The sequence below is a fragment of the Callospermophilus lateralis genome, chromosome 19 (genome assembly GCF_048772815.1).
Source record: "Callospermophilus lateralis isolate mCalLat2 chromosome 19, mCalLat2.hap1, whole genome shotgun sequence".
NCBI classification, from domain to species: domain Eukaryota; kingdom Metazoa; phylum Chordata; class Mammalia; order Rodentia; family Sciuridae; genus Callospermophilus; species Callospermophilus lateralis.
The window spans coordinates 30,464,434-30,492,314 of NC_135323.1; the positions used below are offsets into that span (position 1 = coordinate 30,464,434).

The 27,881-nt window shown below is 37.1% G+C and overlaps 1 protein-coding gene across 1 annotated transcript; it reads left to right on the forward strand.

The window, feature by feature from the left end:
* Positions 1-27,881, forward strand: LOC143384886 (cytochrome P450 3A9-like). Its single transcript, XM_076840066.1, has 13 exons — positions 1-71; positions 2,572-2,665; positions 5,425-5,477; positions 6,991-7,090; positions 11,503-11,616; positions 12,062-12,150; positions 13,501-13,649; positions 18,563-18,690; positions 19,827-19,893; positions 22,673-22,833; positions 23,058-23,284; positions 25,297-25,459; positions 27,792-27,881. Exons 1-13 carry the CDS (start codon positions 1-3, stop codon positions 27,879-27,881), a joined length of 1,506 nt encoding a protein of 501 aa, XP_076696181.1.

Here is a 27,881-nt window from a genome sequence, read left to right on the forward strand (position 1 = left end):
ATGGACCTGATCCCCAATTCTTCCATAGAGACCTGGGTCCTCCTGGCTATCTTCCTGGTGCTCCTATATCTGTGAGTAGCTGTCCAGTCTCCTCTCCTCTGTAACCCTGGAGGTGGGGACCTAATCATGTTCCTCTTTCCCTTGTCTATTTGAAAGATCAAAATAGATGATGGAATTGAAATTTCTATAAACACTTAAAAAGTTCTTATTGATCTTAAGCAGATCACTTGAGCTCCCTGCACCCAAATCCATGTTCCTGTGGATAAGACAATTGGTGTTGAGATTTGTTTCTGGGGGTTATCTGATTGGCTCTGTGTTTGCATCTAGAGGAATAAACCAGAATTCAGCATATACAGCTAAATAATAACTATTATAATATGCAGTGGGAACCTCACTCCCTTTCAAACTTAGGGAATTCTGGGAACAACCAGTTTACTTGAGTTTTGTCTTTTTATCTTCTTGGATTTCTGCCTATTGCAGAAGACATGCAAGAGGACTATCCCCTGTGCATGTGGTGACTCCTGCCTGCTCTTGCCCCCAGCACCATCTATACAACACACTAATTTCCCCTCAGACTCCCTGGAAGGTAGACTGCACAATTCCCTCTTTTTTATCCTGGCACTTCCCTCCCTTGTAAAACTCAATTATTTCACCCTGAAATTCACAGAACTGTTTCCTTCTAAATGATAAGTGTCTAGAGCAGAGAATACCTGACAGAAATTTTAAGAAGTTTTATTCTTTCCTTTTGTATTATTTTTCCTCTCTCTGAGATATTAGCATCAGTAAAAAGACTTATTTCCCCTCAAAATGAAATCTTCTAGCAGCCTGAACAACATCACAAAGCCAATTTGGCTTTACTTTTTTTCCTTTACACTCCAACATGAACGCATGAATGAATATCATCTAGTAGGGAAATTGCTTTTACTAATGGGATCCTGACATCATGAAGCAGAGGGAAAAAGGTTATTTTGATTGTGGGTAGGAGAGATTCCACACAGGTCACATCTGACGTTTGTCTCAATTTCACTCTTAAAAGTAAGGAATCAAAATAGCATGAAAATATAGATCTGGCTTTGATTCTCTGAAAGAAAAGGTACTAATTCAGGGTGTTGTGGCAACATAATACTTCTCTGTAGACATTTTCTAGTGAATCAATGTAGTTTAATTTTACTGTATGTAATGACAGGATTTGTACAGAGTATGTGAAAAGTATACTGCCTTAAACATTCTCCTCCAAAGAAGCAGGAAGTTCTTATTCAACTGTCTGGAACACATTATGGGTTCTTATTTTATGTTTCATATTGTCTGCTCTGTCACCAGGACTGTATCTGAAATTTTAAGGTCACCTTCCATGTGGCTAAAAGGAATTGCTGGGCATGTTGAGCTATTTAAACATGCCACACTTTTCTCTTCTGTGCTACTATGGGGCAATCTTTGCAAAACTGGTTGTTTCGTGATTGAAGTAGTTGCCAGGAATCTCTTGTTCACCATTTTTCCTTTACCTAGTCTTCCATCTATTATCAATGCTGATAGGGGTGAATATTTTAGGATCCAGAACCCCCAGGCATGGGGCTGTGAACATGACACATCTGTGTTGCAGGTTGGCCAACCCAAGGAAGCACCAGCCTTTGTGGGTTTTCATACAAGGAGAGTTGATGCGTAGAGGCAATAAACAAAACTGTTTCGTGATTGACTGCCTTGGTAAACATGAGCGTGCCTGACTCTGTGCTGCCATCTGAGCATCACCAGTTGGAGGATCAACCTCAATGAGAGGAGGAATGGCCTGGAGATGATTCCTCAGTCATTTATTCCTCACAGTAGCACTCAGAGTATAAGGGAACTCAGCCTTCCTTCTTGCTCAAGTCACTTAGATTGTCTGACAATGGACTTGGGTGACACTCAACATGGCTCACATTGGTATGAAGCCAATGGAAGTCCCAGTTTTCTTAAATGTCACATTTGTCATTCAACAGAAATAAGAATACTATGACTGCTTCCAAATATCCATATGAAGTCAAATTTAAAGAAGGGCTGAATGCTGAACCAGAGACATGGCATAGAAAGAAGGAAAAGTATGAAAGGTTTATGTCCAAATTGCAAGAAACAATGTTACCATAGGTTCTCAGTGTACACTCTGTGCTTGAATGGATTTGGTTACCCAAAATCTCATTATGAAAGTCATGTCAAAGCATTGGCCCTTTTTTACTAGGAATCTCTACGTTAAGGAAAGGTTAGCATACCAAATACACATAGCAACTGCGATGCCCTGGCAGAATGCCAGCCTGAACTTCTCAGGCGCATTCAAGGCTGGGAATGTTTATTAAGAACAAACCCAATTATTGGGCCCATGAAGACTCAAGTTCTTTTACCTAATCATTGTGCCTCTCGTGGCAGGAAGTTATCTCTAAGTGGTGTTGGAAAACGGAATGTGCCGTTGGAGTTTTTGTTGTTATGTATCACCTACATGTTACCTATCTCACTGCCTGGTCCAGTTTCTGAGTCAGAGACTGGTGAGGCCCTTATCTATAGAATGACAATCAGGATGACCTGGCTTTCTATTTCACTTTATAGCTATGGAACCTATTCTCATGGGCTATTTAAGAAGCTGGGAATACCTGGGCCAACACCTCTGCCTTTATTTGGAACTCTTCTGTACTACCGCAAGGTGAGTGTGCTTGGGCTTCCTCTATTTTTTCTCCTGAGTACAAATGCCAGTTTAGTGTCATCAGTCAAAATGTCCATCTTCAGGAGAAATTTAGTAGTTCTTATCCTTTGAGAAACAATGTTCAGGCCCCTCCTGGAGCATGGCCAGGTTTTCCCTGGAGCTCTGATGTCAACTCTTCAAGAGCCTCAGTGGAACAGCTTGGATCTCTGGTACATCTGCATTTGATCTTCATGATGTTGTTCAGACTTTGAATTCGTCATAAAAAAGGTGTTTAACTTGCTGGGTGCACATTTCCAGGAAGTTTATATTGTGCTTAGTATTTGAGCAAAAAGTCTGTGAAAGAGGGCATGGCAAACACCTTCAAACATTCCTGTTCTTTGCAAGGTCTCATGAGTCCCTTTGTAAATAAAAAATGAGACTACAGTTTCTGAAGAACCCAAAGCATTCATAAGTTGACAATTTGCACATACTTAATTTTTGAATGTGTAAATACCCTGTGGTTATTTCCATGGCTTCACCCAAGTTTTACTTCCTGTGACATATTTGGAGGATTTAACAGATGAAACGACAGCATTCTGCATTTCTTCTTATCATTCAAAGATAGCACCCTAGCAGTGAGTCTTAGCAATGAATAAGTATGAATGAGATAAGGTAGCCCTTGTCTATGGATTTCACATAATTAAACACAAGATGTGTATTGTTTTTTAACAAAGGCAGTATCACATATAAAATGAGCAGTAATCACATGATTTAAAAAAATTAAAATTTAAGTTAACTGAATGGAATGTAACATGTTCCACAAGAAATGTGAATTTTCATCAAGCCTTTGTCATTAACCCATTTAGATATCTGACTCAGGGCCTGACTACTGACAGAAATTCATGAGCTCAAAACCAGAGGCCAGAAAAAAAGGCTACACTCTGCTCAGATTATCTCTTCCAAACACTGAGGCTTGTTTATCATACTCTAATTCTATAATTCTGAGCAGAATTATAGACCCCCCTGATAATTATAGACCCCCTGACCCCCTGAGAATTCCATTCTGCTATTCCTGCCGAAAAGGCATTATTTCCTATTCACGCTTTCCAGATCAACAGTATACTAGACAGGCTGTAAGATCCACATAATTGGGGTCTCCCTGTGCATCATGAAAACATCATCCCTGAAACATAGCAATAGGAAGATTTATTTTTAAGTGTTAGAAGCAAAAACTTAGAGCAAGTACTTAATTTGTTGACTCCCATGGGTAGGAGTGGCATCTCCCCATCTTTTCCATGTTGAGCTGGAAAACTGGAAGGTGACTCCATTTTGTCAATCCTTACTTAGTCTTTCTCACTCCACAACATGTTTGATAATCACGGTTATGGTCATGGTGTCCCTCAGAAGCTCATGTGTGAGGCAATGTAAGAAAGTCCAGAAATACAGTGATTGAATTGTGAAAGCCTTAATCTACTCAGTACACAATCCTCAGTAAGGATTAACTGGGGGCAACTGGAGGCAGGTAGGGTGTTGGTGGAAGAGGTGGGTCACTGGGGGCCTGGCTTCAGGGCATACACTTTGTCCCTGGTTATTGGAGTTTTTGTCTGCTTCCTGGTGCCACATCCTGAGCTGCTTTATTCCTTCACACTCTTCTGCCATGTTATTCTGTGTCACCACAGACCACAGCAACAGAGGAAGCCGTGTATGAACTGAGACCTCTGAAACTGTGAGCCCAGTAAATCTTAGTTTTCTACATGGTTCTTGTCAGGGTCACAGTAGTGAAATAGCCAATTAAACTAATCACATCAACATGATCAACTTAGAGGTGACTGGTGCCTTGAACTTCCTAATTTCCCCCGTATTCTAGGGAGATTCATGAGAGAAATGAAAAAGATCTGGGGAAAAATGAGTGAAGTGTCCTTGAGAATGTCCCTGGGAAACTCACTCGCTTTCTCTCAGCTTTGATTTTTTTCATATCCTGGTGGAGGGAATGATTCAAAGTTGGCAGGATTTCAGAAACAGTCCATGCACACGAGAAAATGATAGAGAAAACTAGACTTGCTTCATATTCATACTCAAGGACAACTAGTGAAACTGTGGCACACACCTGTAGTCCCAACCACTCTGGAGGCTGAGGCAGGAGAATCACAAATTCAAGGTCATTATAGGAAACATGGCAATACCTTGTCTAAAAAAAAAAGGGGATAATTTCTTCAATATGTACAATACTTCAAGAAAATTCAAGATGGACTGTAAATTCCCTTTTCTAATATGCCGCAGTCTGACTGGGCACAAATTAACCTAGTTGCCCCAAAGCCTTGTAGGTTCAAACAGAAACTCTTTATTCCTGAACTCTCACCGGCACTCTACACACACTTCCCGGGAACACACTCCCTCCACTGGACTCCATGTGGCCAATTCTCTTTGAACCCTGCAAGAGAACTCAATGGGAAATCCAAAGTAGTGAGCACCCTAATCCCAGCAGGATCTGCCCTAATCCTGGAGCCACCCTAATCCCAGAGCAGGGTCACCTTTCAACCATTCCCTCTAGCAAAATGCCAGGTGTCATTCCGACTAAACTGTGGCTCTCAACACTAATATCCCATTTATTTTCTCTTCTTTGCCTTTGGATGTCTTAGAATAAGAGCTTCCCTCTAACTGACAGTGATGGACCATATTTCAATCTGATTTCAAGGTATTGGAATCATTGGTTCCTGAATTAGAAGCAGGATTCAATATTTTCAAAATAACAATATAAATTCTCTTGTTTCTCCACCCAGGGTTTTTGGCAGTATGACGTCCAATGTCATGAAAAGTATGGGAAAATGTGGGGGTGAGTATTTTTGAAACTTCCCTTGGATAGACTTGTTGGATGAGGCACTCCAGGGCAAGAGGACAATGCCTGTCTAGAGCTATTACTAGGAATTAATTATCATAAAGCTTTTAGAGGCTCCTCCTCCTGCCAAGGGTCCCATATTTCACCAGGTGTCAAGGTTCATAGCCAAGAATGTCATACTTCTGACTTTTCTCAGTCTCTGATGTCCCCAAAACTCTTGGCCTCACCTTCTCTCAAGTGCCCAGCCTCTACCCCCTTTTCCATTTTTTCTTCATTAGGAGCCTTTAATACTGCATAGGAGGCATTAAGTCAGACCTTTCTAAAATGTGCATGGCTTTATCTCCTTTCAAGATTGCCACATTGAATAAAAGTGATCTTTATATAAATTTGGGGGTTATTATGTACATTTGAAAGAAAAGCTGAGAGAGAGATGAACAGATTGGGAAATGATTTGACCTCTGCTTTCTTTTATTTTAACTTTCTCTGCAAGTGTAAAGTCTTGGGGATTTCATTTGTTTTTCCCTGTCAATTAGGAGTTTTCAATAGAAGTATACACAGGGATTTCTCTGCCTACCTCATTCTATTGACTTTGATGAATGGATGGCCAGTACATTTTAAACCACTGTGTTCCCATGACCTTGTGTACTTCATAATTGGCTAGGGTGAAATCAGCAAGTGGGAGATGGCTTTGCCTCTTCCTCCCTCTTCATCTTTTCTCATCAAGTCCTCAATACTGCAGAGCTGGTCACATCATCCTGCCTAACTGGCATGGCTCATAAAGGCCATGTTGTTGAGTGGAAAGAGCATACAGGGCTGAGTCCCCACTGATATAACCCCAGCTGTCTCTTGTGTCTTAAGCACTTGTAAGAACTTAATAATTTACTTGTCTATTTTTCTCTAATTTAATATCCTTTCACATCAGAAGAAATAATTAAAGCATAAAAAGAGAACCTTCAGAAGTGGATAAAATCTTTGCCTCCTGCACTTCATTTATGGTGTTAATATTCACAATATACAAACAACCCAATAAGCTTAACACCAAAAAATCAAATAACCCAATCAATAAATGGGCAAAAGAATTGAGCAGACCCTTCTCAAAAGAAGAAATACAAACGATCAATGAATATATGAAAATCGTTCAACATATCTAGCAATTAGAGAAGTGCAGATTAAAACTGCACTGATTATGAAATATTTTTAAAAACAAAAATTATTGGAGAATGAGATAGAAAACATGTACGCACCATTTAGACATCTCTGACCAGGCTCTTCTTATAAAGAATTTTTTTCATCTTTAAATATCTCTTCCCTGCTTCAGTTACATGACCTTCATTTTATATAGCCAGAATCTTGTTGTGTGTCATCACCTACCTTGAACTTGTATCTAGTGTCACTGTGCATTCTACAGTCAGGCATATGGATTATGGAATATCAGTTTGGATTCCTGGGTGTTGCTCTAACTGAAGAATATGGCTTAGTAGGTTAAATGAGCTCTTCTTTCCCAACACAGATTGTATGATGGCCAACAGCCTGTGTTGGTTATTACGGATCCAGAGATGATCAAAACAGTGCTGGTGAAAGAACATTATTCTGTTTTTACAAATCGGCCGGTAAGCATTCATTTTTTTTTAATTTCTTTTTTCTTTTTTTATTGATTTTTAAAAAAATAAATGACAACTGAATGCATTACAATTCTTATTACACATATGTAACACAATTTTTCATATCTATGCTTGTTTATAAAGTATGTTGACACCAATTCATGTCTTCATACATGTACTTTGGATAATGATGTGTATCACATTCCATCATTTTTGCTAACCTCGTACCTTTCCTTTCCCTCCAACCCCTCTGCCCTATCTAGAGTTCATCCATTCCTCCCATGCTCCCCTTCCCTAACCCACTATGAATCAGCTTCCTTAGATCAGAGAAAACATTCGAGCATTTGTTTTTTGGGGGATTGGTTAACTTCACTTAGCATTATCTTCTCCAATGCCATCCATTTACCTACAAACGCCATGATTTCATTCTCTCTTATTGTGAAGGAAAATTCCATTGTGTATATATTACCCCCCACCCTTTTTTTCCATTCATCCACTGAAGAGCATCTAGGTTGGTTCCACAGTTTAGCTATTGTGAATTGTGCTGCTATAAACACTGATCTGGCTGTATTCCTTTAGTATGCTGATTTTAAGTCCTTTGGGTATAGACCAAGGAGAGGGATAGCTGGGTCAACTGATGGTTCCATTTCCAGATTTCCAAGGAATCTCCTTACTACTTTCCATATTGGCTGCACCAATTTGCAATCCCACCAACAATGTATGACTGTGCCTTTTTCTCCCCATGCTCACCAACATTCATTGTTGTTTATCTTCATAATAATTGCCATTCTGACTGGAGTGACATGAAAGTGGTTTTGATTTGCATTTCTCTGATTGCTAGAGATGATGAATAGTTTTTCATATATTTGTTGATTGAGTGTATGCCATTTTCTGTGAAGTGTATGCTCAGGTCATTTTAAAAAATACAAATATTTATTGATTAAATTTGTGTCTTGGAGTAATCACAGCTTCACAGAAATTGGCTCCAAAACTGTTCAGGGAGGTTTTATATAACTTTTCTTCTGTTTTTCCCAATTGACATGCTTTGAATATCATATTACTTATCTCTGAATGTAGTTTATACCTGTTACTAGAGTAACCAGAAATTGACATCGATACAATCCACAGAACTTATTTAGATTTCACCAGTTTTATGTGCCTGTGTAGATGTGTGCCTATGTACATTTGGGCAAAGTTGCTGCTGTGGATAAATCCATATAATCATTAGCTTTCTCAGGATACAGTGTTCCCCAAAGCTCCCTCTTGCTAGTCTTTTAAAGTCCTGATGGGTCACTTGTCTTTTCCTCTTAACAGGGTCTCCATAAGAGCATATATTGTCTTTTATGGGGGAGGCTAATATATGAAAAGCTTTGCCTCTGACTTCTATGTTGTTCTTGTTTCTCTCCTGTTAGGACCTCTGCTGACAATGGAAGTGTAATCCCTGGGGAAAAAGAAATCCCCAGTCTTGTGATTCTGGTTTTGTGATTCTCCATGTACATGACAGTTAGAGCTTGAGAATGGCTTCCATATTCGTGCCTGAACGGCCCCAAGATATGGCTTCCGCAAACACAAAGAATAACTTCCCAGCAATGGGGCACACATACCCAATGGGGTATTGTTTCTGTAACTGGGGCTCTGTTTCTGTAACTGGGGTGCCTAGGATACCCCAACCTATGGGACTCTCCGATCTCCGAGAGTCCCATAGGTTGGGACTCCTTCTCCTCTTTCTATATAAGTCCTCTCCCTCCACAATAAACTGAGTTGCTGCACCATCTCGGCTGACTCAACTCCCGACTCGGTGTGATTTTTGCCAGGCTGGGTGGCGGGCCAGGTCGCAACACTCACCCTCTCGCTCAGCCCGGAGACACTAGCTGGTCTAGTGATTCTCCTCAACCTCTGTCGGAAGAGCGGTTCCGACACTCTCCTAAAAGTTATAGACTTTACAATTTACATAAAAACCTATGATCTATGTCATGCTCATGGTAAAACATGGTGAGGGTTCATTTGTTGTTGTTGTCTTGTTTTGTTGGCCTGTGGCTGTCCAGTTGTTTCAGTACCATCTTTAGAAAGACTGTCCTCCCTCTGATCATTCTGTTTTCACCATTGTCAAGCATCCATTTAGGCTGATAGGGTGTGTCTATTTCTCACTCTGTTTTATTTTACTTGTGCCTGTGCTCTTCTCTCCACTGTGTTTTTTCTTGCAATGAGTCTCATTACCATTTTAAGTACCTACCTTGGGGGATGGTGACTATGTTAATAAAGCAAAGGAAAGAATATGTTATCATCTTGGGGCCAGGGTTGTGTGGCTCAGTGGTAGAGTGCTTGCCTAACATGTGTAAAGTGCTGGGTTCAGTCCCTGCACCACATACAAAAACCCAAAAAATTAAATAAAGATATTGTGTCCATCTACAACTATATATATATATATATATATATATATATATATATATATATATATATATATATTTTTTTTTTTAACCAAGAAGTTACCATCTTAACTTTTCTATGCATGTGTTTGCCCCTTAGTTCAAAAAGATGTGACACCTCATCTTGGGGAGTCCCTAGTATTATTATCAGAACAGGGCAGACTAGTGGCCTCTCTCAGTGGGTTTTATTGTAATGACCTGGTCTTTGCCTCTGGCTTGTTGGTTTTTCTGATGACTTCATAGCCTCAGAATGCTGAGCTGACTTCTCAAACTCCTGTCTCCTGGTGTGTTAAGTTAGCATTAGAGACTATCATACTGTTTAACTCCTAATTTTCTGTTACGTTTGTTAACGCGTTAAGACTGACTCAGTTTGTCTGTTTCACTCCCACTTTATTTATTTATTTATTTATTTGTTTAGAGAGAGATATTTTTATATTTATTTTTTAGTTTTCGGCAGACACAACATCTTTGTTTGTATGTGGTGCTGAGGATCGAACCTGGGCCACACTCATACAAGGCGAGGGTGCTACCGCTTGAGCCACATCCCCAGCCCTCCCACTTTATTTATGTTGGTCCTTTAATTTTTCATACAAATTCAGAATAAGCTTGTCTGCAAAAACCCATTTGGTGAGATTTTGATAAGAATTCAATCAAATCTATAGATTAATTTGGAGAAAATCTGTATCTTTCCTGGGTTAAATCTTTCAATGCATGTTATGATCTCTCTTTCTTGAGATTTTCTATAATATCTTTGACCAACATTTTATAGTTTCCAGCATAGCAATCCTGTACTTGTTGTTATACCTGTTCCTAATGTGTTTCATTTTCTTTGGAGTGACAGTGAATAGTATTGTGTTTTTAATGTTTTTTCACATTTCCCTTCTTGTTATATAGAAATGTAGCTTGTTTTTGCATGTTAATACTGTATCTTACAACCTTGGTGACCTACTTATTAGTTCTAGAAGTTTTAAAATATTCTTTAAGATTTTCCACATTGATAATTTTGTCTCTTGAAGACAGGGTCACTTCAGGTTCTTTCATTTCCAATTTACATGCCTTTTTAAAAACATTGTCCCATTGCTCCAGTAAGGATTTACAGTATGGTAATATTGGATAAGAATGATAAAAGTAGAAAACTTTAAATTGTTACTGATCTTAGGAGAATAGATTCACCATTTCACCAGTGAATGTTATGTTAGCTGAAGGTCTTTGTTGTTGGTGTTGGGTTTTTTAGTATATAGAGTCTCTTTCAGATTGAAGAAGTTTTTTTTCTTCCTGGTGTTTTGAGCTTTCATCATGAATGAGCACTGGATGTATACCTTTATAAACAAAACACAGTGTTGGAAGCCGAATGACAGCTTTGAGCAGGTTGGATTGACAGGCCAGTCTCAAGCTGGGAAACATAATTATCTTTCCTTTTCCTTCTGTCCCTCCATGTGTGTGTAGTGGGGGATGATTCAAAAAAAGGACTTCCATATAATTGCATTATTTTTTCAGAATTGAGAAGTTCCTAATCTTTTAAGTTATTAGTTACTATTTTTAAGTGGCTATATCCTGGCATCCCTTGCAAGATATTCATGCTGTACATATATGGAAAAGCATAACTGGTCTGGGCAACCTAGTTTTCCAAGGTTATCTGGATGACCATCATCAATCATTTCTTTCCTGTGCTGCCTGTGTAGGATGCCCTAGGTCATAATGCTCTCTGTCCCCTGGGAGAACAGTTTACCTACCATGAGGGGCCTTTGTATTTACACAACAGCTGTAATATAAATACTGAACATGCATCTGGGGCCTGGGTACCACCTCTACCCTCACAAGAGAAGAGGAATTTGGGATAAAAGTTTATGGAGCATCTAGCACAGGGCCTGCCCCCTAGTAGACACTCAGTAAATAACTGATTAAAAAAACTGATGCCTTTTTAACAAGTTCTCTACAATGTGGAGACTTCAAAACATACCTCACACAAAATGTCTTTTTCTTTGTGAACTTCAGGCAGTTGTGCCCCTGGGATTTATGCAAAAAGCTCTCTTTGCAGCAAGGGATGAAGAGTGGAAGAGACTTCGAGTCTTGCTGTCGCCAGTGTTCTCCAGTGGGAAACTCAAGGAGGTAATAAAGTAAGAGAACTTTAATTAGAAACTTAAATAAGGATTTGGGGATGGAACATACGTGAGAACATCATCGTTTTCCAAAGAATATTCCACTAAGTTTGAAATTCCTAATTAAAAAAAAAACTAAAATTAAATATCAGAAAGATCAATAGAGTAGAAGGAAGGGAACAGAGGGAAGGAAGAGAGGAGAGAAAGGGGAAGTATTGGGACTGAGTTAGAACAAATTCTTTTTCCATGCTTTTAAAATTATTTCAAAAGGAAACATTGTTATGTATAAATAAAAAGAACTAATTAAAAATTTCAAGTCACCTTTTGTCTTTATGTCCTAGATGAGTTATTATTTGATTCATTATAAATATATCATACTTTATAATCCTGGGAAAACCAGAGCCTCGGGGACTCGATTCTCCTCTAACTGTGGTTGGAGTTGTGTTTGTGCTTAGATGTTCCCCATCATTAACCAATATGGAGATGCATTGGTGAAGTACCTGAGCCAGGAAGTGAAGAAAGGCAAGCCTGTCACTATGAAGGAGTAAGTAGCAGGCAGCTCTGGGGTTCTGAGCTGTTTTAAGACCTTCCAGCAGCCTGCCAGGGAACTGAAATTACCACTGTTGAGCTACACCCCTGACCAGACAAAAGTAAGTGTCGGGGTATCACAACTACAATGGGCCACCCAAGGAGGAGAAGCTCCTAGGATGAGGCAGGGTGCTGGGACATCTGTGTACAAAAACAGAATTAGTTTATCTGCTTGATCGTCAATGTGGATATTATGTAAGTCAAAGCACATGTTTTACAATGAAGAACATGATCACTCAGAAGTTGAGGGTAGAGCCTAGGGAATGTTGGATGGGGGGAAGTTTCTGGTACCTATTGAGCAGGGATAGAAAGATATAATGCAGGGCTAGGGTTGTAGCTCAGTGGCAGAACACTTGCCTAGCATGTGTAAGGCACTGAGTTCGATCCGCAGCTTCACATAAAAATAAACTGATAAAATAAAGGCATGCTGTCCTCTACAACTAAAAAAATTATTTAAAAAAGAAAGATACAATGCAGGCTATGGAACAACAAATCTCTTCATGGTTGCACTGAGAATATCAGCAAAATACAAAATAAGAAATATTCTCACCACTTCTTCCTCCAGTCTCAACAGAGATAAGGTCCTGAAAGGATATGGATTACAACGACCATATCATTTGTTGTATAAAATGGGTTATTTTGACCCATGAACAACCACTGATACTGTCTTGGGAAATCTGAGAGAATATGTTCACCAAGTGTGAGCTCATTCAAGTACATTTTGAGGAGATTTTCAATGTTTTAACTGAGGATATTCTTACTCATTCCCTTTTGCGAGATTCTGCCCTTGGGGCCACCTTGGGTCCTGGAGGCAGGACCTCTCGGGAGCAGTAGCAGTGGGTGCAGAGAAGGGGGGACAATGTTTCTTCCTCTCAGAACAGGGTGTTGCTGTTATATGATGTGCTGGAGAGGAATCAGCTCTGGGCACAGACTGTGCTTAGGCAGGGCCTAGGTCAAGGTCACCTATCTTGGATCCCCTAGCAGGAGTCAGTTATAACACCCTGGTCCTGCTGAAGCTCTGTACTTAATCACTTTTATCATCTACACTCCACTCGCTGATGTAATTTGTCTGATTAAGGGTGTCTGTCTCTCTGTGACTGAACTCCTTGAGCTCACACCCTAGTGTCCCTAACTCCCCTGGCCCAGGGGCAGCTGCCTCATGGCATTTGATAGGAGCATGGACTAGTCATTTGATCAACAGATATTTCTGACAGTGTGTGAATGTGCTCATATCACTTCTTCCAGCATGTGTAGTAGGAGAGTAAAGCAGTACAGATTAAAATTTTACATTTCTTTCTTTACTCAGAATGTTGGGGAGCTACAGCATGGACGTGATCGTTAGCACCTCCTTTGGAGTTAATGTCAATTCCCTCAACAATCCACAAGATCCATTTGTGAAAAAAGCCAAGAACGTCCTTGGTTCGGATGTCCTCCAAACATTTTTGCTTATAATTAGTATGTGGATTACCGTTTCTTTTTTCTTTTAAAATAACAACTTCATTAAGATATTATTTACATACTATATGATTCCATAAAATGTAAAATTCCATAATTTTTAGCGGGTTAAATGATACATGCAGCCATCACCATTGTCAAAACTCGGAAAACTCATTATCTTTTAACTGTCAGCTTTCAAAATTATTTACCCTAAACAAACACTGCTCTATTTTCTTTCTCTTTAGCTTTGCATATGATGTGTACATTATAAAAATGGAGACATGTAATATGTGGTCTTTTGAGATGCAAAATGATATCATTTAGCATTCTGTTTCTAAGTGAAATATATATCAGTACTTCATGTTTATGGCCAAATAATATTCCATTGTATAGATATACTACAATTTCGTTATCTTTTCATCAGTTGATAGAAATTTATGTTATTTCCACCTTTTGGCTATTATGAATATTGCCGTTATGAACATTAGTGTGAAACTGGTTTGTGAACTCTAGTTTTCAATTTCATCTGAGTGCATACTCAGGAGTGAAATTTCTGCCTTACAAAGTACTTCTGTCAGTGTTTTCCATAATAGCTGTGCCATTTAATATTCTTATCAAAAATGTATGAAGTTTCCAATTACTTATTTCCTAACACTTCCTGCTTCCATCTCTTATTTTAGACATTGTAGTGGATGTGAGATGGCATCTTATGTGGTTTTGATTTGCATTTTCCTGTTGGTTACTGATAACAAGCAATGTTAATCACTTTTTATTTGTTCTTTTTAGATATGCATGACATATTTATAAAAACATAAAGTATACCTTATTCTAATTAGGATCCTAGGCTTGTGTATGTACATGATGTGGAGATTCACTATGAGGTGTTCATCTATGTACATAGGAAAGATAATTCAGATTCACTATTTTTAAGATTATCTATCTATATCTTTTGCCCACAATTACCTGAAGCATTTGTCTTTTTGTTTTGAAGTTTAAGAATTTTACTGGTGTGAGTCTGTACCATGTACAACCAGAGGAAGGAAATCTTGTGCTCCATTTGTGTACAATGTGTCAAAATGCATTCTACTATCATGTATAACTAATTGGAACAAATTAAAAATAAAAGAAAAAAATTTTTCAATAATTTAATTGAAAAAATACTTTTTCATATATTCTTTACACAGTTTCTTACCAGATTAGGATTTGTAACATATTTTTCCTATTCTATAGATATCTTTTTACTTTCTTGATAGTGTCCATTGAAGCACAAAGTTTTTAGTTTTTTGCAGTTTATTCCTATCATGGGAGGTACTACATATCCCAACCATTACAATGAATGAGCTGGATTTCAAAATATTAAAATGTATTAATCTCAAAGCTGTAGTGATCTCAAAAGAGAGCAATTGACAGTAGATGCATGAAATTTGATGCCATTTATATAAATGTTAAAAACTCAACAGGTCTTGGAAACTTACATTTAAATGATGTATGATTTATGTCATTTCATTTTATTATTTGTGTTTTAAGTATCAAATCTAAGAATCGATTGAGACCATATGGACTTAAGACACTTTTTATGGTCTACTACTAAAGATTGTAGTTTAGCTCTTATATTTAGGTTGCCCAACCATTTTAATTTAAGTTTTACACACAGGGCCAGGTGAAGTCAACATGTTATTCTTTTGCATGTGGCTATCCAGTTGTTCCAGCACCATTTTTTGAAGAGTGTCTGCCCCATTCAATGGCCATGGCACCTTTCTCAAAATTCCATGGGCCATAGACATGTGGGTTAATTTCTGGACTCTAAATCCTATTCCACTTATCTATATGTTTACCCATTTTCCAGGACCACATTTTATTTTTGCTTTGGAGTAGGTTTTTAAATTAAGAAATGTGAGTCCTACAACTTTAATCTCATTTTCCAACATCATTTTAACTATTCTGTGTCCCTTTGAATTCTATGTGAATTTTAAATCAACTTGTCAGTTCCTCAAGGAAGCCAGCTAAGATTCTGTTACAAATGCATTAGGATCTGCAAATCAATTTCAATACTATTTCCATTTGGATAATATTAAGTTTTCTGATCCACAAACCTGAGATGTTTTTCTTGTCATGTAGATCCCCTTTCTTTTATTTCAACAGTATTTTGTAGTTATTATTGTGCTTGTCTTGCACCTTGGTTAAACTGATTCCTAAGTATTTTATTCTTTTTAATGACATTGAATATAGAATTATTTTTAACTTCTTAGGTTTTCTTTTGGGTTGCTTATTACAGTATATAGAAATGCAGTTTATTTTTGTGTACTGATCTTACATATTGAAATGCTGGTGAACTTGTTATTACTTGCAATACTCCAAGAGAAGTGGTGAGAGAGAGAGAGATGCTTGTCATGTTCTTGATTTGGGGTGAAATATTAAGCTACAAGTTTTCATAGCTATCCTTTATCATGTTTACAAAATTTCATCCTATTTCTAATTTGTTGAGTGTTTTATCACAAAAGAATGGTTTTGAGGATTATTCTGTGGGGAGGAAAAATAATTTTTTTTGATTTTTATCAAATGTTTTTTTCTGCATCAATTGAAACAATCCGCTGTGTTGACTTTTTATTTCATGGATTTGGTGTATTACACAACCTTTTCCTTGTTGTCTTTGCTTTGTGTTAGTATTAGGGTAATATTGGCCTTTTAGAATATATTTAGAAATGCTCTTTTAATTTTGGAAGTGTTTGTGAATAATTGTTATTAGTTCTTTATTTCATAGAATCTTCTATTAAAACAATCCAGATCTGGGTTTGTATTTGTGAATAATTTTCTATTTCTAATGCAATCATGTTACATTTTACAAGTTTATTCAGGTTGTATATTTAATTCTCAATCAATTTCTATAGTTTATGTCTTTAAGGATTTTCTGCACAAGGATATGTGAACAATCAAATAGTTTGAATTCTTTCAAAATCCGTCTCCAATGTTAGTAATAATTTCTCCTTTCATTTCTCTTGCTATTCATTGCATTCATTTCTTTTTAATATTTATTTTATTTTTTAATTAACATGTATGAGTTATGCAAATCAATGGGGCTCTGTATGATGTCTCAACACATGTACACAGCATACACAAATAAAATACAGCCTTTCTTTATCCACCTTCTGCAATAACCCTTTCCAACCTTGAATAATCACTATTATACATTCAGGTCAAATATTTTACCTTCCACATATGAGAAAGAACATGTGGTACTTGTATTGATGTGTCTAGTTTAGTTCATAAGCGGAATGTCCTCTAATTCCATCCACTTTTTGCTACAAAATACAGGATTTCATTCTTCTTTATGAATGAATGTTCCATTGGGCATATATGTATGTGTGTGTGTGTATATATATATTTTATTATAATGTATATTATAAATACATAAATTTTATATTATAATATTTTATATATATATATATATATATATATATATATATATATATATCACTTTCTTTATCCATGCATTGATGGATACCTAGATTTAATGCACATCTCAGGCATTCAGAATAATATAGAAATAAATCTGGATGTACAGATGTTCTAATCATTTGGATAAAAAAATAGATTAATATAAAGTATGTTTTATATATCTATAGAGTATTACATTTATAAATGATATATATTTCCATAATATAACAAATTTAAAAAAACTTAATGACTAAACCCCCAAGTAATCCAGTTTAAAAATAGGAAAATGCTCCAAATATTTATTTCTCAAAAAAAAAATACAAATGACTTAAAAATATATGAAAAAACTATTCAATATCACTTTGTGTCAGGGAAATGCAAATCAAAACTACAATAAGACATCATCTCACCCTGGTTAGAATGACCATTATCAAAAAGAGAAAGAATGAATGAAAAAATAACAAATACTGGCTAGATGTGGAGAAAAAGTTCTCTTACATATTGTAGGTGGAAATGTACACCATTCTGGAAAAGAGTGTGAAGGTCCCCAAAATAAATAAAAGTAGATATACCTTCTGATCCAGATGCCCCCTTCTAGTACATATTGAGAGGAAATATCTTCATATGAAACTGTTATCCCTTTGTATTTCTTGGTCAATCTGGCTAAGGGTTTGGCGATTTTTATGATATTTTCAAAGGGGTAAGATGACTTATAGACACCTTTGGTTTTCGTCAATTTTATTTGTTTTCTATTTCATTTGTTTCTACTTGGGTTTTTATGATTTTCTTCCTTATGATTGCCTTTTGTTTAATTTCCTCTGTTCACCATTTTATGATTTAACTTAGACTATTGACTTGAGAACTATCTTTTATAAAACTTATACATCTGTAGCTATATGTTTATGAGCAATGCTTTTGCTACTTCTCCTAAGTGTGATATAACATGTCTTCACCTTAATTCACCTAAAAACAACTTCTAATTGCCTTTGGATACCATCTTTGATGCTTGACAACTGTATCTAGAAGTTTTATGGTTAATTTGCACTTCTGTCTGAGTTTCCTGATTTTCCATCTGTTATTGATTTCTGGTTTCATTTGTGACAGCTGAGAAACATAGGCCAAATTGTACCTATCCTGCCTACTTTTCCTTGAATGCATAATTAATTATAGCACAGACTATGGACTGGTTTACCCAGAGACCCTATTCCAATACACAAAAGGGTAAGGGGCCAGGGAATTTAATCCTCTTTCTTTGCTCAGTCCAGTTGCATTGATGGGGCCACTGATTCCCTGCTATGGTGGCTGCAACCCCATGTATGAAGTGCCCTTGCTCAGCCATGAACCAGACACCAGGTACTGGCCACAGAGGGAATGGCTGCTGGTTGAGAAAACGGATGATTTTTCTCTTCTGTATTTTTTAGAAAATGATCAATGCTCCTGTGATGTTGCCTTTTCATCAAGGTTTCTCTTTATGTTTTCTTTCATTTTCTTTCTAGTGCTATTTCCATTCCTTAGACCAGTGTTTCAAGCATTAAATGTCTGCAGGTTTTCAAAAAGTGTTCTGGATTTTTTTAAAAATGCTGTAATGATGATGAAACAAAAACGCCTAGAAGATAAAGAAAAGGTAAAACCTGGTGGTGGTGACCTGACGATGTTTGCTTTCTGATCATTTATTTGCTGTGTACATCTGACTTGTGCGTATATAAATATACATGTAATTTTGTAAGTTGTGCTGGGGATTGAACCCAAGGCCTCATATATGCTAGGCAAATACTGAATCACTGAGCTTCATTCCTCAGTCCCTCTCTGTACATTTTTTAAAGTTGATGGAAAACTTTAAGATTTGCACTGGAGAATTTTTACATTTTGGTTAGAATGAAGATCAAATTTAAAAACGGCAAACTGATAATGAGTAAGATTGACAATGTTTGATACAATAATTGATGTGATGTTATGTCTTGAAATAAATATCATTCAAATAAAAACCTTATCATTTCCCTCCGATTCAGTAATCTGTCAAAATAAAAATCCTATTTCAAAATAATTTTACTGTTAAAAAGTATTCCCCAAATCTTAGATTGGTGAACAATCATTACAATTCCAAGCCCTTTACATCTTAGTTGACACATTCTTCAAAGGAAGGTCCTATTGGGCACCTGGTGAAGTATGTATATGTTAAATCTGAGTCCTTTCCTGTCCACAATCAGGCCGTGCTCTTCAGTGAACATCAAGGTGATATGCTAACCCAGCTTTGCCTTCTGCTTTGCCTGGAGGTTGGCACAAGAATGTCTCCAGGTCAGGGAGGCAGGACAGCCATCCCCACATGTCACTGAAGATTGAATCATGTACCTAATGGGTGGAGAATTTGATGATACACAAACAAAAGCTAGTAATCATCTTTGAAACTACCAAGTGTATTTAGTGTGGCCATTGAATAAGAATTAAGGCAAACTAAAAGAATTGAAGTCCAGGACCACTTCCTGGGCAAGCAGGTGTGACAGGAGAAGGAGACAAACCCAGCATTAGGGAGAGCAAAGACCAACAGATATTGGACACCATAGCTGGATTTCTCTCAGGAAAATATCCTGTTTTCCATGGCTTATACATGCATGTCTTGTTCACTGGTGGGTTGTGCAAACCTAGACAGACTTCTGGACTTAAAGGAGCCATATTCTAAGAAGGGAGGTGAAATGCTACATTCCAGATTTACTTCTGATATATGGCTGATTTAGTCATTTCCATTTCCATTTCTGCTTCCAGCACCGCATTGATTTTCTCCAGTTAATGATTGATTCCCAGAATTCTCAAGACAAGGAGCCCTACCAAGGTAACCAAGAATGTTTCATGGTCCATTGACAGGGAAATTCAAATAAGCAAATTATCCTGAAAATATACACGTTAGAAAACGTGTATATTTCTCTAGAAAGAGAAAATAGATTTCCACCAAATTGCAGGAAGATCCACATTTGGATATTGCAAATGGTGCCCACATGTACTGTCTAGAATCATACAGGTGTAACAAGGCTCAGAAATTGAAGGGAAACTAGGAGAAAGCATTTCAGTCTTGAAGTTAGTCTGTTTTCTTTTTACCATCGACATCAGAACAAATGCTGATTCGCAGCCTCATTCAGATGCACTGAATCAGAACCTCTGCCTGGATATTTGCATTTGTACATCCAATCAGGAGGTTCACTGTCCCACTAGTGGTGAGGGTCACTGGCAGTACTGGGTGAAAATGTGTTCACTAGCTTCATCTGATATTAATATTAATTTTTTCCCATGTAATTCATAAGAATGTTGTGGGGGAAACCTCTGGCACTGTGTAAGCATCCTGTTCCTCAACATATATTCACCAACTAGTTTTATCATTCATGTATGATTTTTGATAGAAAGCATTTGTATTATGATGTTTACAAACTGCTATCTTATCATTCTATCATCTACTGTACATATATGAGTTGGTATTAGATTGTAAGAGAGTTCCATTTTTATTTATGTCAGTATGATGTTATATACTATGAATTTATTCTCTTGCTATCATTTTTTAATTTGATGGTCAAATTCTCTTGGGCTTAAGTCTTTTAGCAACTTCTCTCTCCTCCTTCTGTTCCTCCTCCCTCTCCTCTTCCTCATCTTATATTTTGATTGTTAAATTTGACTATATTTTATAGCAGTTTTAGTTTCATAACAAAACTGAGAAGAAGGCATAGAGATTGCACATATCCATTTTTTCTCTAAATTCATATGTTGCCCCCATTACAAACATCCCTCACCAAAATGATATATTTGTCATAATCAATGAACCATCACAGAAAAGTCACCTTACCCCTAAGTTCATATGTTAACATAATTTTTCTTGAGTTTGTACATTCTCTCAGTTTTTATACCTATATAATGATATATCCACATTGTAGAAATATAAACAGTATTGCATATGTTTTCTCATATTGCTTTGGGAGAACATTCTTGCTTTCTGGTGCAAGAAACTCTAGGTTTCTTGTCTATTTCCTCTGATCAGGCCTGGAATCACCAATTTTCCAGAAGCCCTGGCTCCTTTAAGTGAAAGACGGTATTAGAAACCAAAATCTGGAAGTGTAATGTGACCATTACTACTGTAGTTTCTTCTAGAACCTTTCTCTGAACAGAGATATGAAAATAAAATATATTAGTGCAGACTGAGCAATATAAATATTTCTATGTGAGTCCATATACATGGTTTAAACAGTAATCCTCTCCCTGATTCCACTACAACTTTCTGTGGTGAAGGAAGTACTCAATATACATTTTGTTCATACAGTAATCACTGGACATGTGCCTTTGGAGCTTTTGGCATGTAGGCAATGTTACTGAGGAAGTGTACTTTCTATTGTTATTTAGATTTAATTCATTAAAATTTAAATTTAGATAGATACATATGGTTAGTGGCTACCAAATTGTACTGAGCAGTTGTAACTTAAGTTTATAATCCAATTTCATTTCAGTATCATTGGGTTTATGCCGGTAGTGGGGAAAACACGGTGTGAGTTTTCCCACAATAGCATCATAGAAAGCTTGTGTAAGATAGAATTCCATGTAGATCTTTCTCACACTCATTTTGCATTAATTTTTGTTATGAATTACATGGTTGGAATGTATACCATGTTTCTTTCAGGTATTCCAGTATCAACAAATCCTAATCATTTCTCCAATCAATGAGATGAATACTTGAATGTGACTTTTTAGGAGAAAAGTCAAGAGAAACAACACCTTCTATCACAAAGGCTGTTTGATGATTATGAATTTGAGCTAATAGAGGGGACATGTACTAGGAAAGATGACATTCAGCCCAAGATTGATAAGCAATGTTAATTCCACCCCGGAACCCCATTGTACTATAGCTTCTGCCTAATGCCCTGTATCAATACATTCTTTCTTGTGTGATTTTAATACCACTCATTAGACTCCGGTTAATCACTACTCTTCTGGTTTTTTTTTTTTTCTCTGTATAGTTTCTACACACCCTGAGATCATCCATTTTGAAGACTGGTGCCCCAGCTCTTCTATTACCTGATGATTCTTAGGTAATAGAACAGAGTTGACCACATCTCATGAAAGTTCAGATTTCAATTTGGTAGCTCTAGAGCAATGCTTGAGATTCTGTGTTTCTAATAGGCTCCTTGAAGCTGTGGATACTGCTGGTCCATGGACCATAGTTTGTGTAGAAAAATTTCTCTGTGGCTCAGTATAGTTCTGTCAGTCATGGCCTTTATTTTCCCTGCAAAGATGCCAGTATTTCAAATGCTTTCAAGGTTCTTCTATCTGCATTCTTGATAGAGTAAGTTTATTTTTTTTCCAGGGGAAGAGTGCTACCCACTATTTATAGCTAAATAACTTTCATGATATTCAAGGCACATTTGAAAAATACTGTGTTTGTTTGACATCCATACTGTCCCTTGAAATCACCCAGTTGTGTTCGTGGTGGGGGGGAAGCAGAATGAGGAACATTATGAATTGCTCTTCCAGTTTTTCCTCATGGGATTTTGGATCATCATTCTGATTTATGTTCATGTAAACGGTAAAGTGTGTATGGACCCACTTAGACTAAATTGTCTTTCCTCTCCTTTTAGGTCTATCTGATCTGGAGATTGCAGCCCAGTCTATTATCTTTATTTTGGCTGGCTATGACACCACTAGCAGCACTCTTTCATTTATTATGTATGTACTGGCCACCCACCCTGATGTCCAGAAGAAGCTTCAGCAGGAGATTGATGAGACTTTGCCCAATAAGGTGAGTGAATGGCACCTGGAGGGGAGAGGAGAGGTAAAATCTCTGCATCTCAGTGTGCCATTGGGCAGTTCTAAAATCATGATGGTTATTAAATGCTTTGTAAATGCTATGGTATTTTATGAATATGAGTTATTTGAGGAGCTCTGAAAACATCAGTATACTGTGTCAACAGAGTTTTAAGTCATTTCCAAATCTTAATTTACAAAATATTTCTTTCTTGCCAGGCAACTGTTACATACGATGTACTATTTGAGATGAAGTATCTGGACATGGTGGTGAATGAAACTCTCAGATTATATCCAATTTTTGAGAGAACTGTGAGAGTCTGTAAAAAAGATGTTGAACTCAATGGGGTGCTCATTCCCAAAGGAACAAATGTGGCTATACCAATATATAGTCTTCATCAAAACTCCACGTACTGGCCAGAACCTGAAAAGTTCTACCCTGGAAGGTACAGGGCTCCTGAGAAAGGAAATCCACCCTTAAGAGGCTGTTTCACACATATTCTGAGGTCTCTTAGTGCAGATGACATACATGTGATTTTAAAATTTTCTTTTTTTAAGAAAATTTTAAGAAGTCTTTTACAAAGTGGTAATTATTTTAGAAAATAAACATTAGAAAAAATAAATGACTATAGCATTTAAGGCCCTAGAACATCAAGATAAGCCCTATCTATTATTAATGTGATAAATGACAGTATGGACATTTTTATGTAAATGTGTAGCTTTTAAGGGCTGAAATGCTATCACATTTCACATGATGTTAAACAGTAATCTATAAACCTTTCTGCCAGTTGACCACTCTCTTATTTTAGGTGCTTACCTTTTTTAATAGTTTTAGGGTTTTTGTCCTGTTCACTTTAGCTCCTTGAATTTTCTACCAGCTTTAGGAAGCACTTCTATCTTCCACTTGAGTAAACATTGGTTCCTGGTGCATCCAGCACAATTGTTAAATACAAGTTAAGGCCTGAGGACTGCCCCCCAAATGGTTTAAGCAGCCTCACTGAGGATGGAGAGAGCTCAGATCCTCTGAGTCTTGTCTCTGGAGTGTTCTGGGCCAGCTTCTCATACTCTCCACAGTTGATGAGTCTTTCAAAGCCAAGTAACCTGCCCCCAAGACACCTGAAGTATTCATCCTTAAATATGTCTTGACCTTGGTCTTCTGAAAATTTGGATCCAACCTCACAGTTTGCACTCTGGAAAGAGTTACTGTTTTCCTGTTGTTGTACCAAAGAGCATAATAGAGAAAGTTTTCAGGGTAGTGTCTGGTGGGTCAGGTGGCATGGGATCAAGACTTCTCTTTGCCCCTAACTTACACTTCTTGATGAGAGTGACTTTGTCTTGTTGGCTATGAGTTGCTCAGAGCCAGTTTCCTCCAATTTCAGCACTTCCAACTTTTGACACTCCACAGATACAAAATCAGAGATCACACATCTCTTTGATTCACTGAGGCATGATAAGATACTAATTGCTTAAGGTTCATCAGGGACTAGACTAGGATGAGGAAAATTACAAAGATGTATGGTATGGAGGACACTTGACATACACTCAAGCATAATCTACAGACAGTAGTTTGGAAAACACTTTTAATGCTTCTGCATCTGCTCATCATCTGCCCAAATAACAATCCACCAACGTCAGCAGACCCTCCACACACCACCACACCCTCCAATAGCTTCCATGTTACTTTGAATCACAATCACCTATAAATTTGCCAAAATGTTCTCAAATATATAACAATACGTTTAAAAACAATCACAATGTCATTATCACTTTCTCCAAATCAACACTTTCTCCTTAAAGCAATCAAATAACTAGGAGTCAATTTGAGTAAAACCTGCATTCAACATTCAAGGAATTATTTGTAACCTGATGAGACAGACTCAGAAGACAATGATGATATTCTATGGGGAGAGAGGCAGAGACAGAAGGAGAAGGAGAAAAAAGAAGAATGAGGAGGAGGTAGAGGAAGAGAGGAATTGGGAAAAGGAAGGGAGGGAGGAAGGAAGGGAGACAAGAAGATCCAGAAAAAAAGGAGTATAGAGAAGAGAGGTAATTATAGTGGGAGCATTTTCTCCTCCTTCATCAATAAAAATATGAAATGCAGGAGTGGGAGTTGAGGCAGGAACACACTTTTCTTCATTTATAAGCTCATTTTCTAATTTTCTCAGAGTGTGTATGGATCACAATCCTGAGTATAATTTCAGTACTTAAAGACATATTTTCTTTTAAATAGCATTCATCACATCTTAAGAAGACAGAGAGCTCCTCTAGTGTAAGGAGAATGAAAAAGTTTTGTAGGTTTCAATTTTTATAAGCAAAGTCACAGCAGGATTTCAATGACCATTCCACAAAAGAATCCTGTGTTTTGCTGGTTATGAATGTTTAGGAGACAACCCCAATTATGTAGGTTTCATAGATTTATGTCTGAATAACTTGTTTTCATCTACTATTGTGGAATCAGGTTCAGTAAGAAGAACAAGGACAGCATCAATCCTTACGTATACATGCCCTTTGGAAATGGGCCCAGAAACTGCATTGGCATGAGGTTTGCTCTCATGAACATGAAACTTGCTCTCATCAGATTACTGCAGAACTTCTCCTTCCATCCTTGCAAGGAAACACAGGTCAGGACACTTTATGAAAAAGTAAGGTCTTGTGGGTAGTTACTTTTAGTTGAGAAACCTATTTAAAGAAAGGTACCTGCTCATTTAAAGAATCTCTTTTGAGACACTTGTGCGATGTTAGGCTTCTTCAGTTTTGGAGCTCTATATCTGTGGCTTTATAAAAAACAAGAGTTTAAAGATCAGGTAGAGTCCATTGAGATTAGGTTGACATGCTTATGTGCAGTGTTTCTGAACTTTATCAAAGTATAAACTCGATTTTAATTCAAATGAGGATGAGGCTGCTTTACATAATCAATCCTGAACTGTGAAAATCATGTTTTGATGATGTCAAGTGCTGTTTTCCTCAACAGAACTTATGGAAATTTTGTGACAGTTTTTCTCAACTATTTTCTGAACATTGAAATCAACATAGAATTTTAAAAATACAAGATATTTGGGTCATCTCCAAAATGCTAAAATCACTTGCCTAGAGTTTGACTCTAAAAGCTCCCTGTTGGTCTCATTCTCAGACAAAGTTGAGAAACATTGACATCAATCATTTCTTAAAGATAGGAAGGACTTATGCAGTTCAGTGTTTTCCTAATTGATCCAACCTTCCTGGAGTCCTGTTGCAGAAAAACTATTTTTACATTTCAATAGTAACTCTTTGAATCTTATTTCCCCATTTTTCTCATTCTATTCTTATCTTTCAAATTCTAGTTCAATCTCCATACTCCTCTAAGGAGTCCTCCCATCAATGCAAGACCCATTCTTTCCTCTCTTTTGAAATTGGTTACTCCAAACTTTTATGATCATCTAAGTTAACATTTTGTCCCCAAAGCATCCCATTTAGAGGCCCGTTTATTTCTGTATATTAACTACATCATTACCACTTAACTACACCACCTCATTTTTGCCCTTCATGAACTCTCAGTGGTGACTTAGAGGGAAACTTGTTCATGGAAGTATTCAGGAAATATTTAAGGAGAGACTTATCATTGATTTAGAGTACTTGGGTGTCAATTTTTTGCTTTTTTTAATTTTAAAATTTAACAAATGTCATTTCTCTCTGTGTCTCTCTCTCTCTCTCTCTCTCTCTCTCTCTCTCTCTCTCTCTCTACCTCTTTCTCTTCTAATCTAATGTCAACCTAATCTAAAGTTTGTGTTTCTCTTCATGCAGAAAATATTTTCAAACTATTTGAAATTTAAGAATAGTAATGTGTTACATTTATGGAACTATGTGGAATCTCTCCTGTGAAGAATACACTTTTCATTGAGTCTCAAAAAGCAAGGTTCTATATGGCTTATTTCTAGGAACTGATCATTTATTATGCAATTACTTTCCCATTTGTTCATGTTCCATATGGGAAAGGGGGAGACAGAAGTGGTGACCATTTTATTTGAGAAGTCAGGGCAGTCAGGTAGCTACCCTCTAAACAGGAAGGAACTTAAATCACAGAGAAAGTAGGTCTCTAGTACATCTGAGATGGGGCAGGTACTCTCTGCAAGCTCCTAGTATTTCCCAGATTGGAACTCCTCAATCTCCATGACAATTGTCTTCCCTTCTCTCTCTTGGTGTAGAAGATTACTCTGTTGGAGGTACCCCCAACACTAAAGGAATGCCTTGGTGAGAATGGGACAAAAGAGATACTCAAAAGTATGTAGGACTCAAATGTTCCCCATTTGCACTTCAAAGAGGAAGAGAAACTTTAGGGGGAGAAAGCATGTTGTTCCCTGAAGGTCTTTTCCATCTTTAAACTTCATGGGTTCTATCAAGAGGCATGCCTGGACTCTTAGAAGGGAAGGACTGCTCATAGAGTTCAAATTATAAAACCTGATCAGGGTTACCTATGTAACCCATCCGTGAAGCAACTTGAGCAAACATCCATGAAGTTCGTTTTATTTAGCTTTACAAAAAAGCATTTGAAATAATACCAAAAATCTAGTTTAAATTATTTAAATTCATCTATTTTGCTGAAAATTTTTTATTTGTGTTGCTGGTGAACGAAGGGCATCACACATGCTAGGCAAATGTTCTACCACTCAGGCTCGTCATCACCTCTTTTCCTAAAATTTAAATTAAAAAGAACACAAGCCAACATTATTTTATCTCAGCGGTGGTAGAGAATAGATGCTCATGAAATACTTCTTTAAATGGACAGGGGATGTGTGCTTTCATTCTACAATATTGTCAAAGCTTAAAGAATAAATGTAAGGAATCCCAGACACATGAGGCTGAAAGTAGTTTTTATATGTTTGTATAGCTTTATTGTCTGAAATGTACCTTTTCCGATTCTTTCTGTTGTTCGGGTTTCGTTTACTACATCTAAATATACTTGCTTAATGTTTGCAGATTCCTCTGAAATTAAGCAAGACACCATTTCTTCAACCAGAAAAACCCATTGTTCTAAAGGTTGTGTCAAGAGATGAGCCTGGAAAGTAG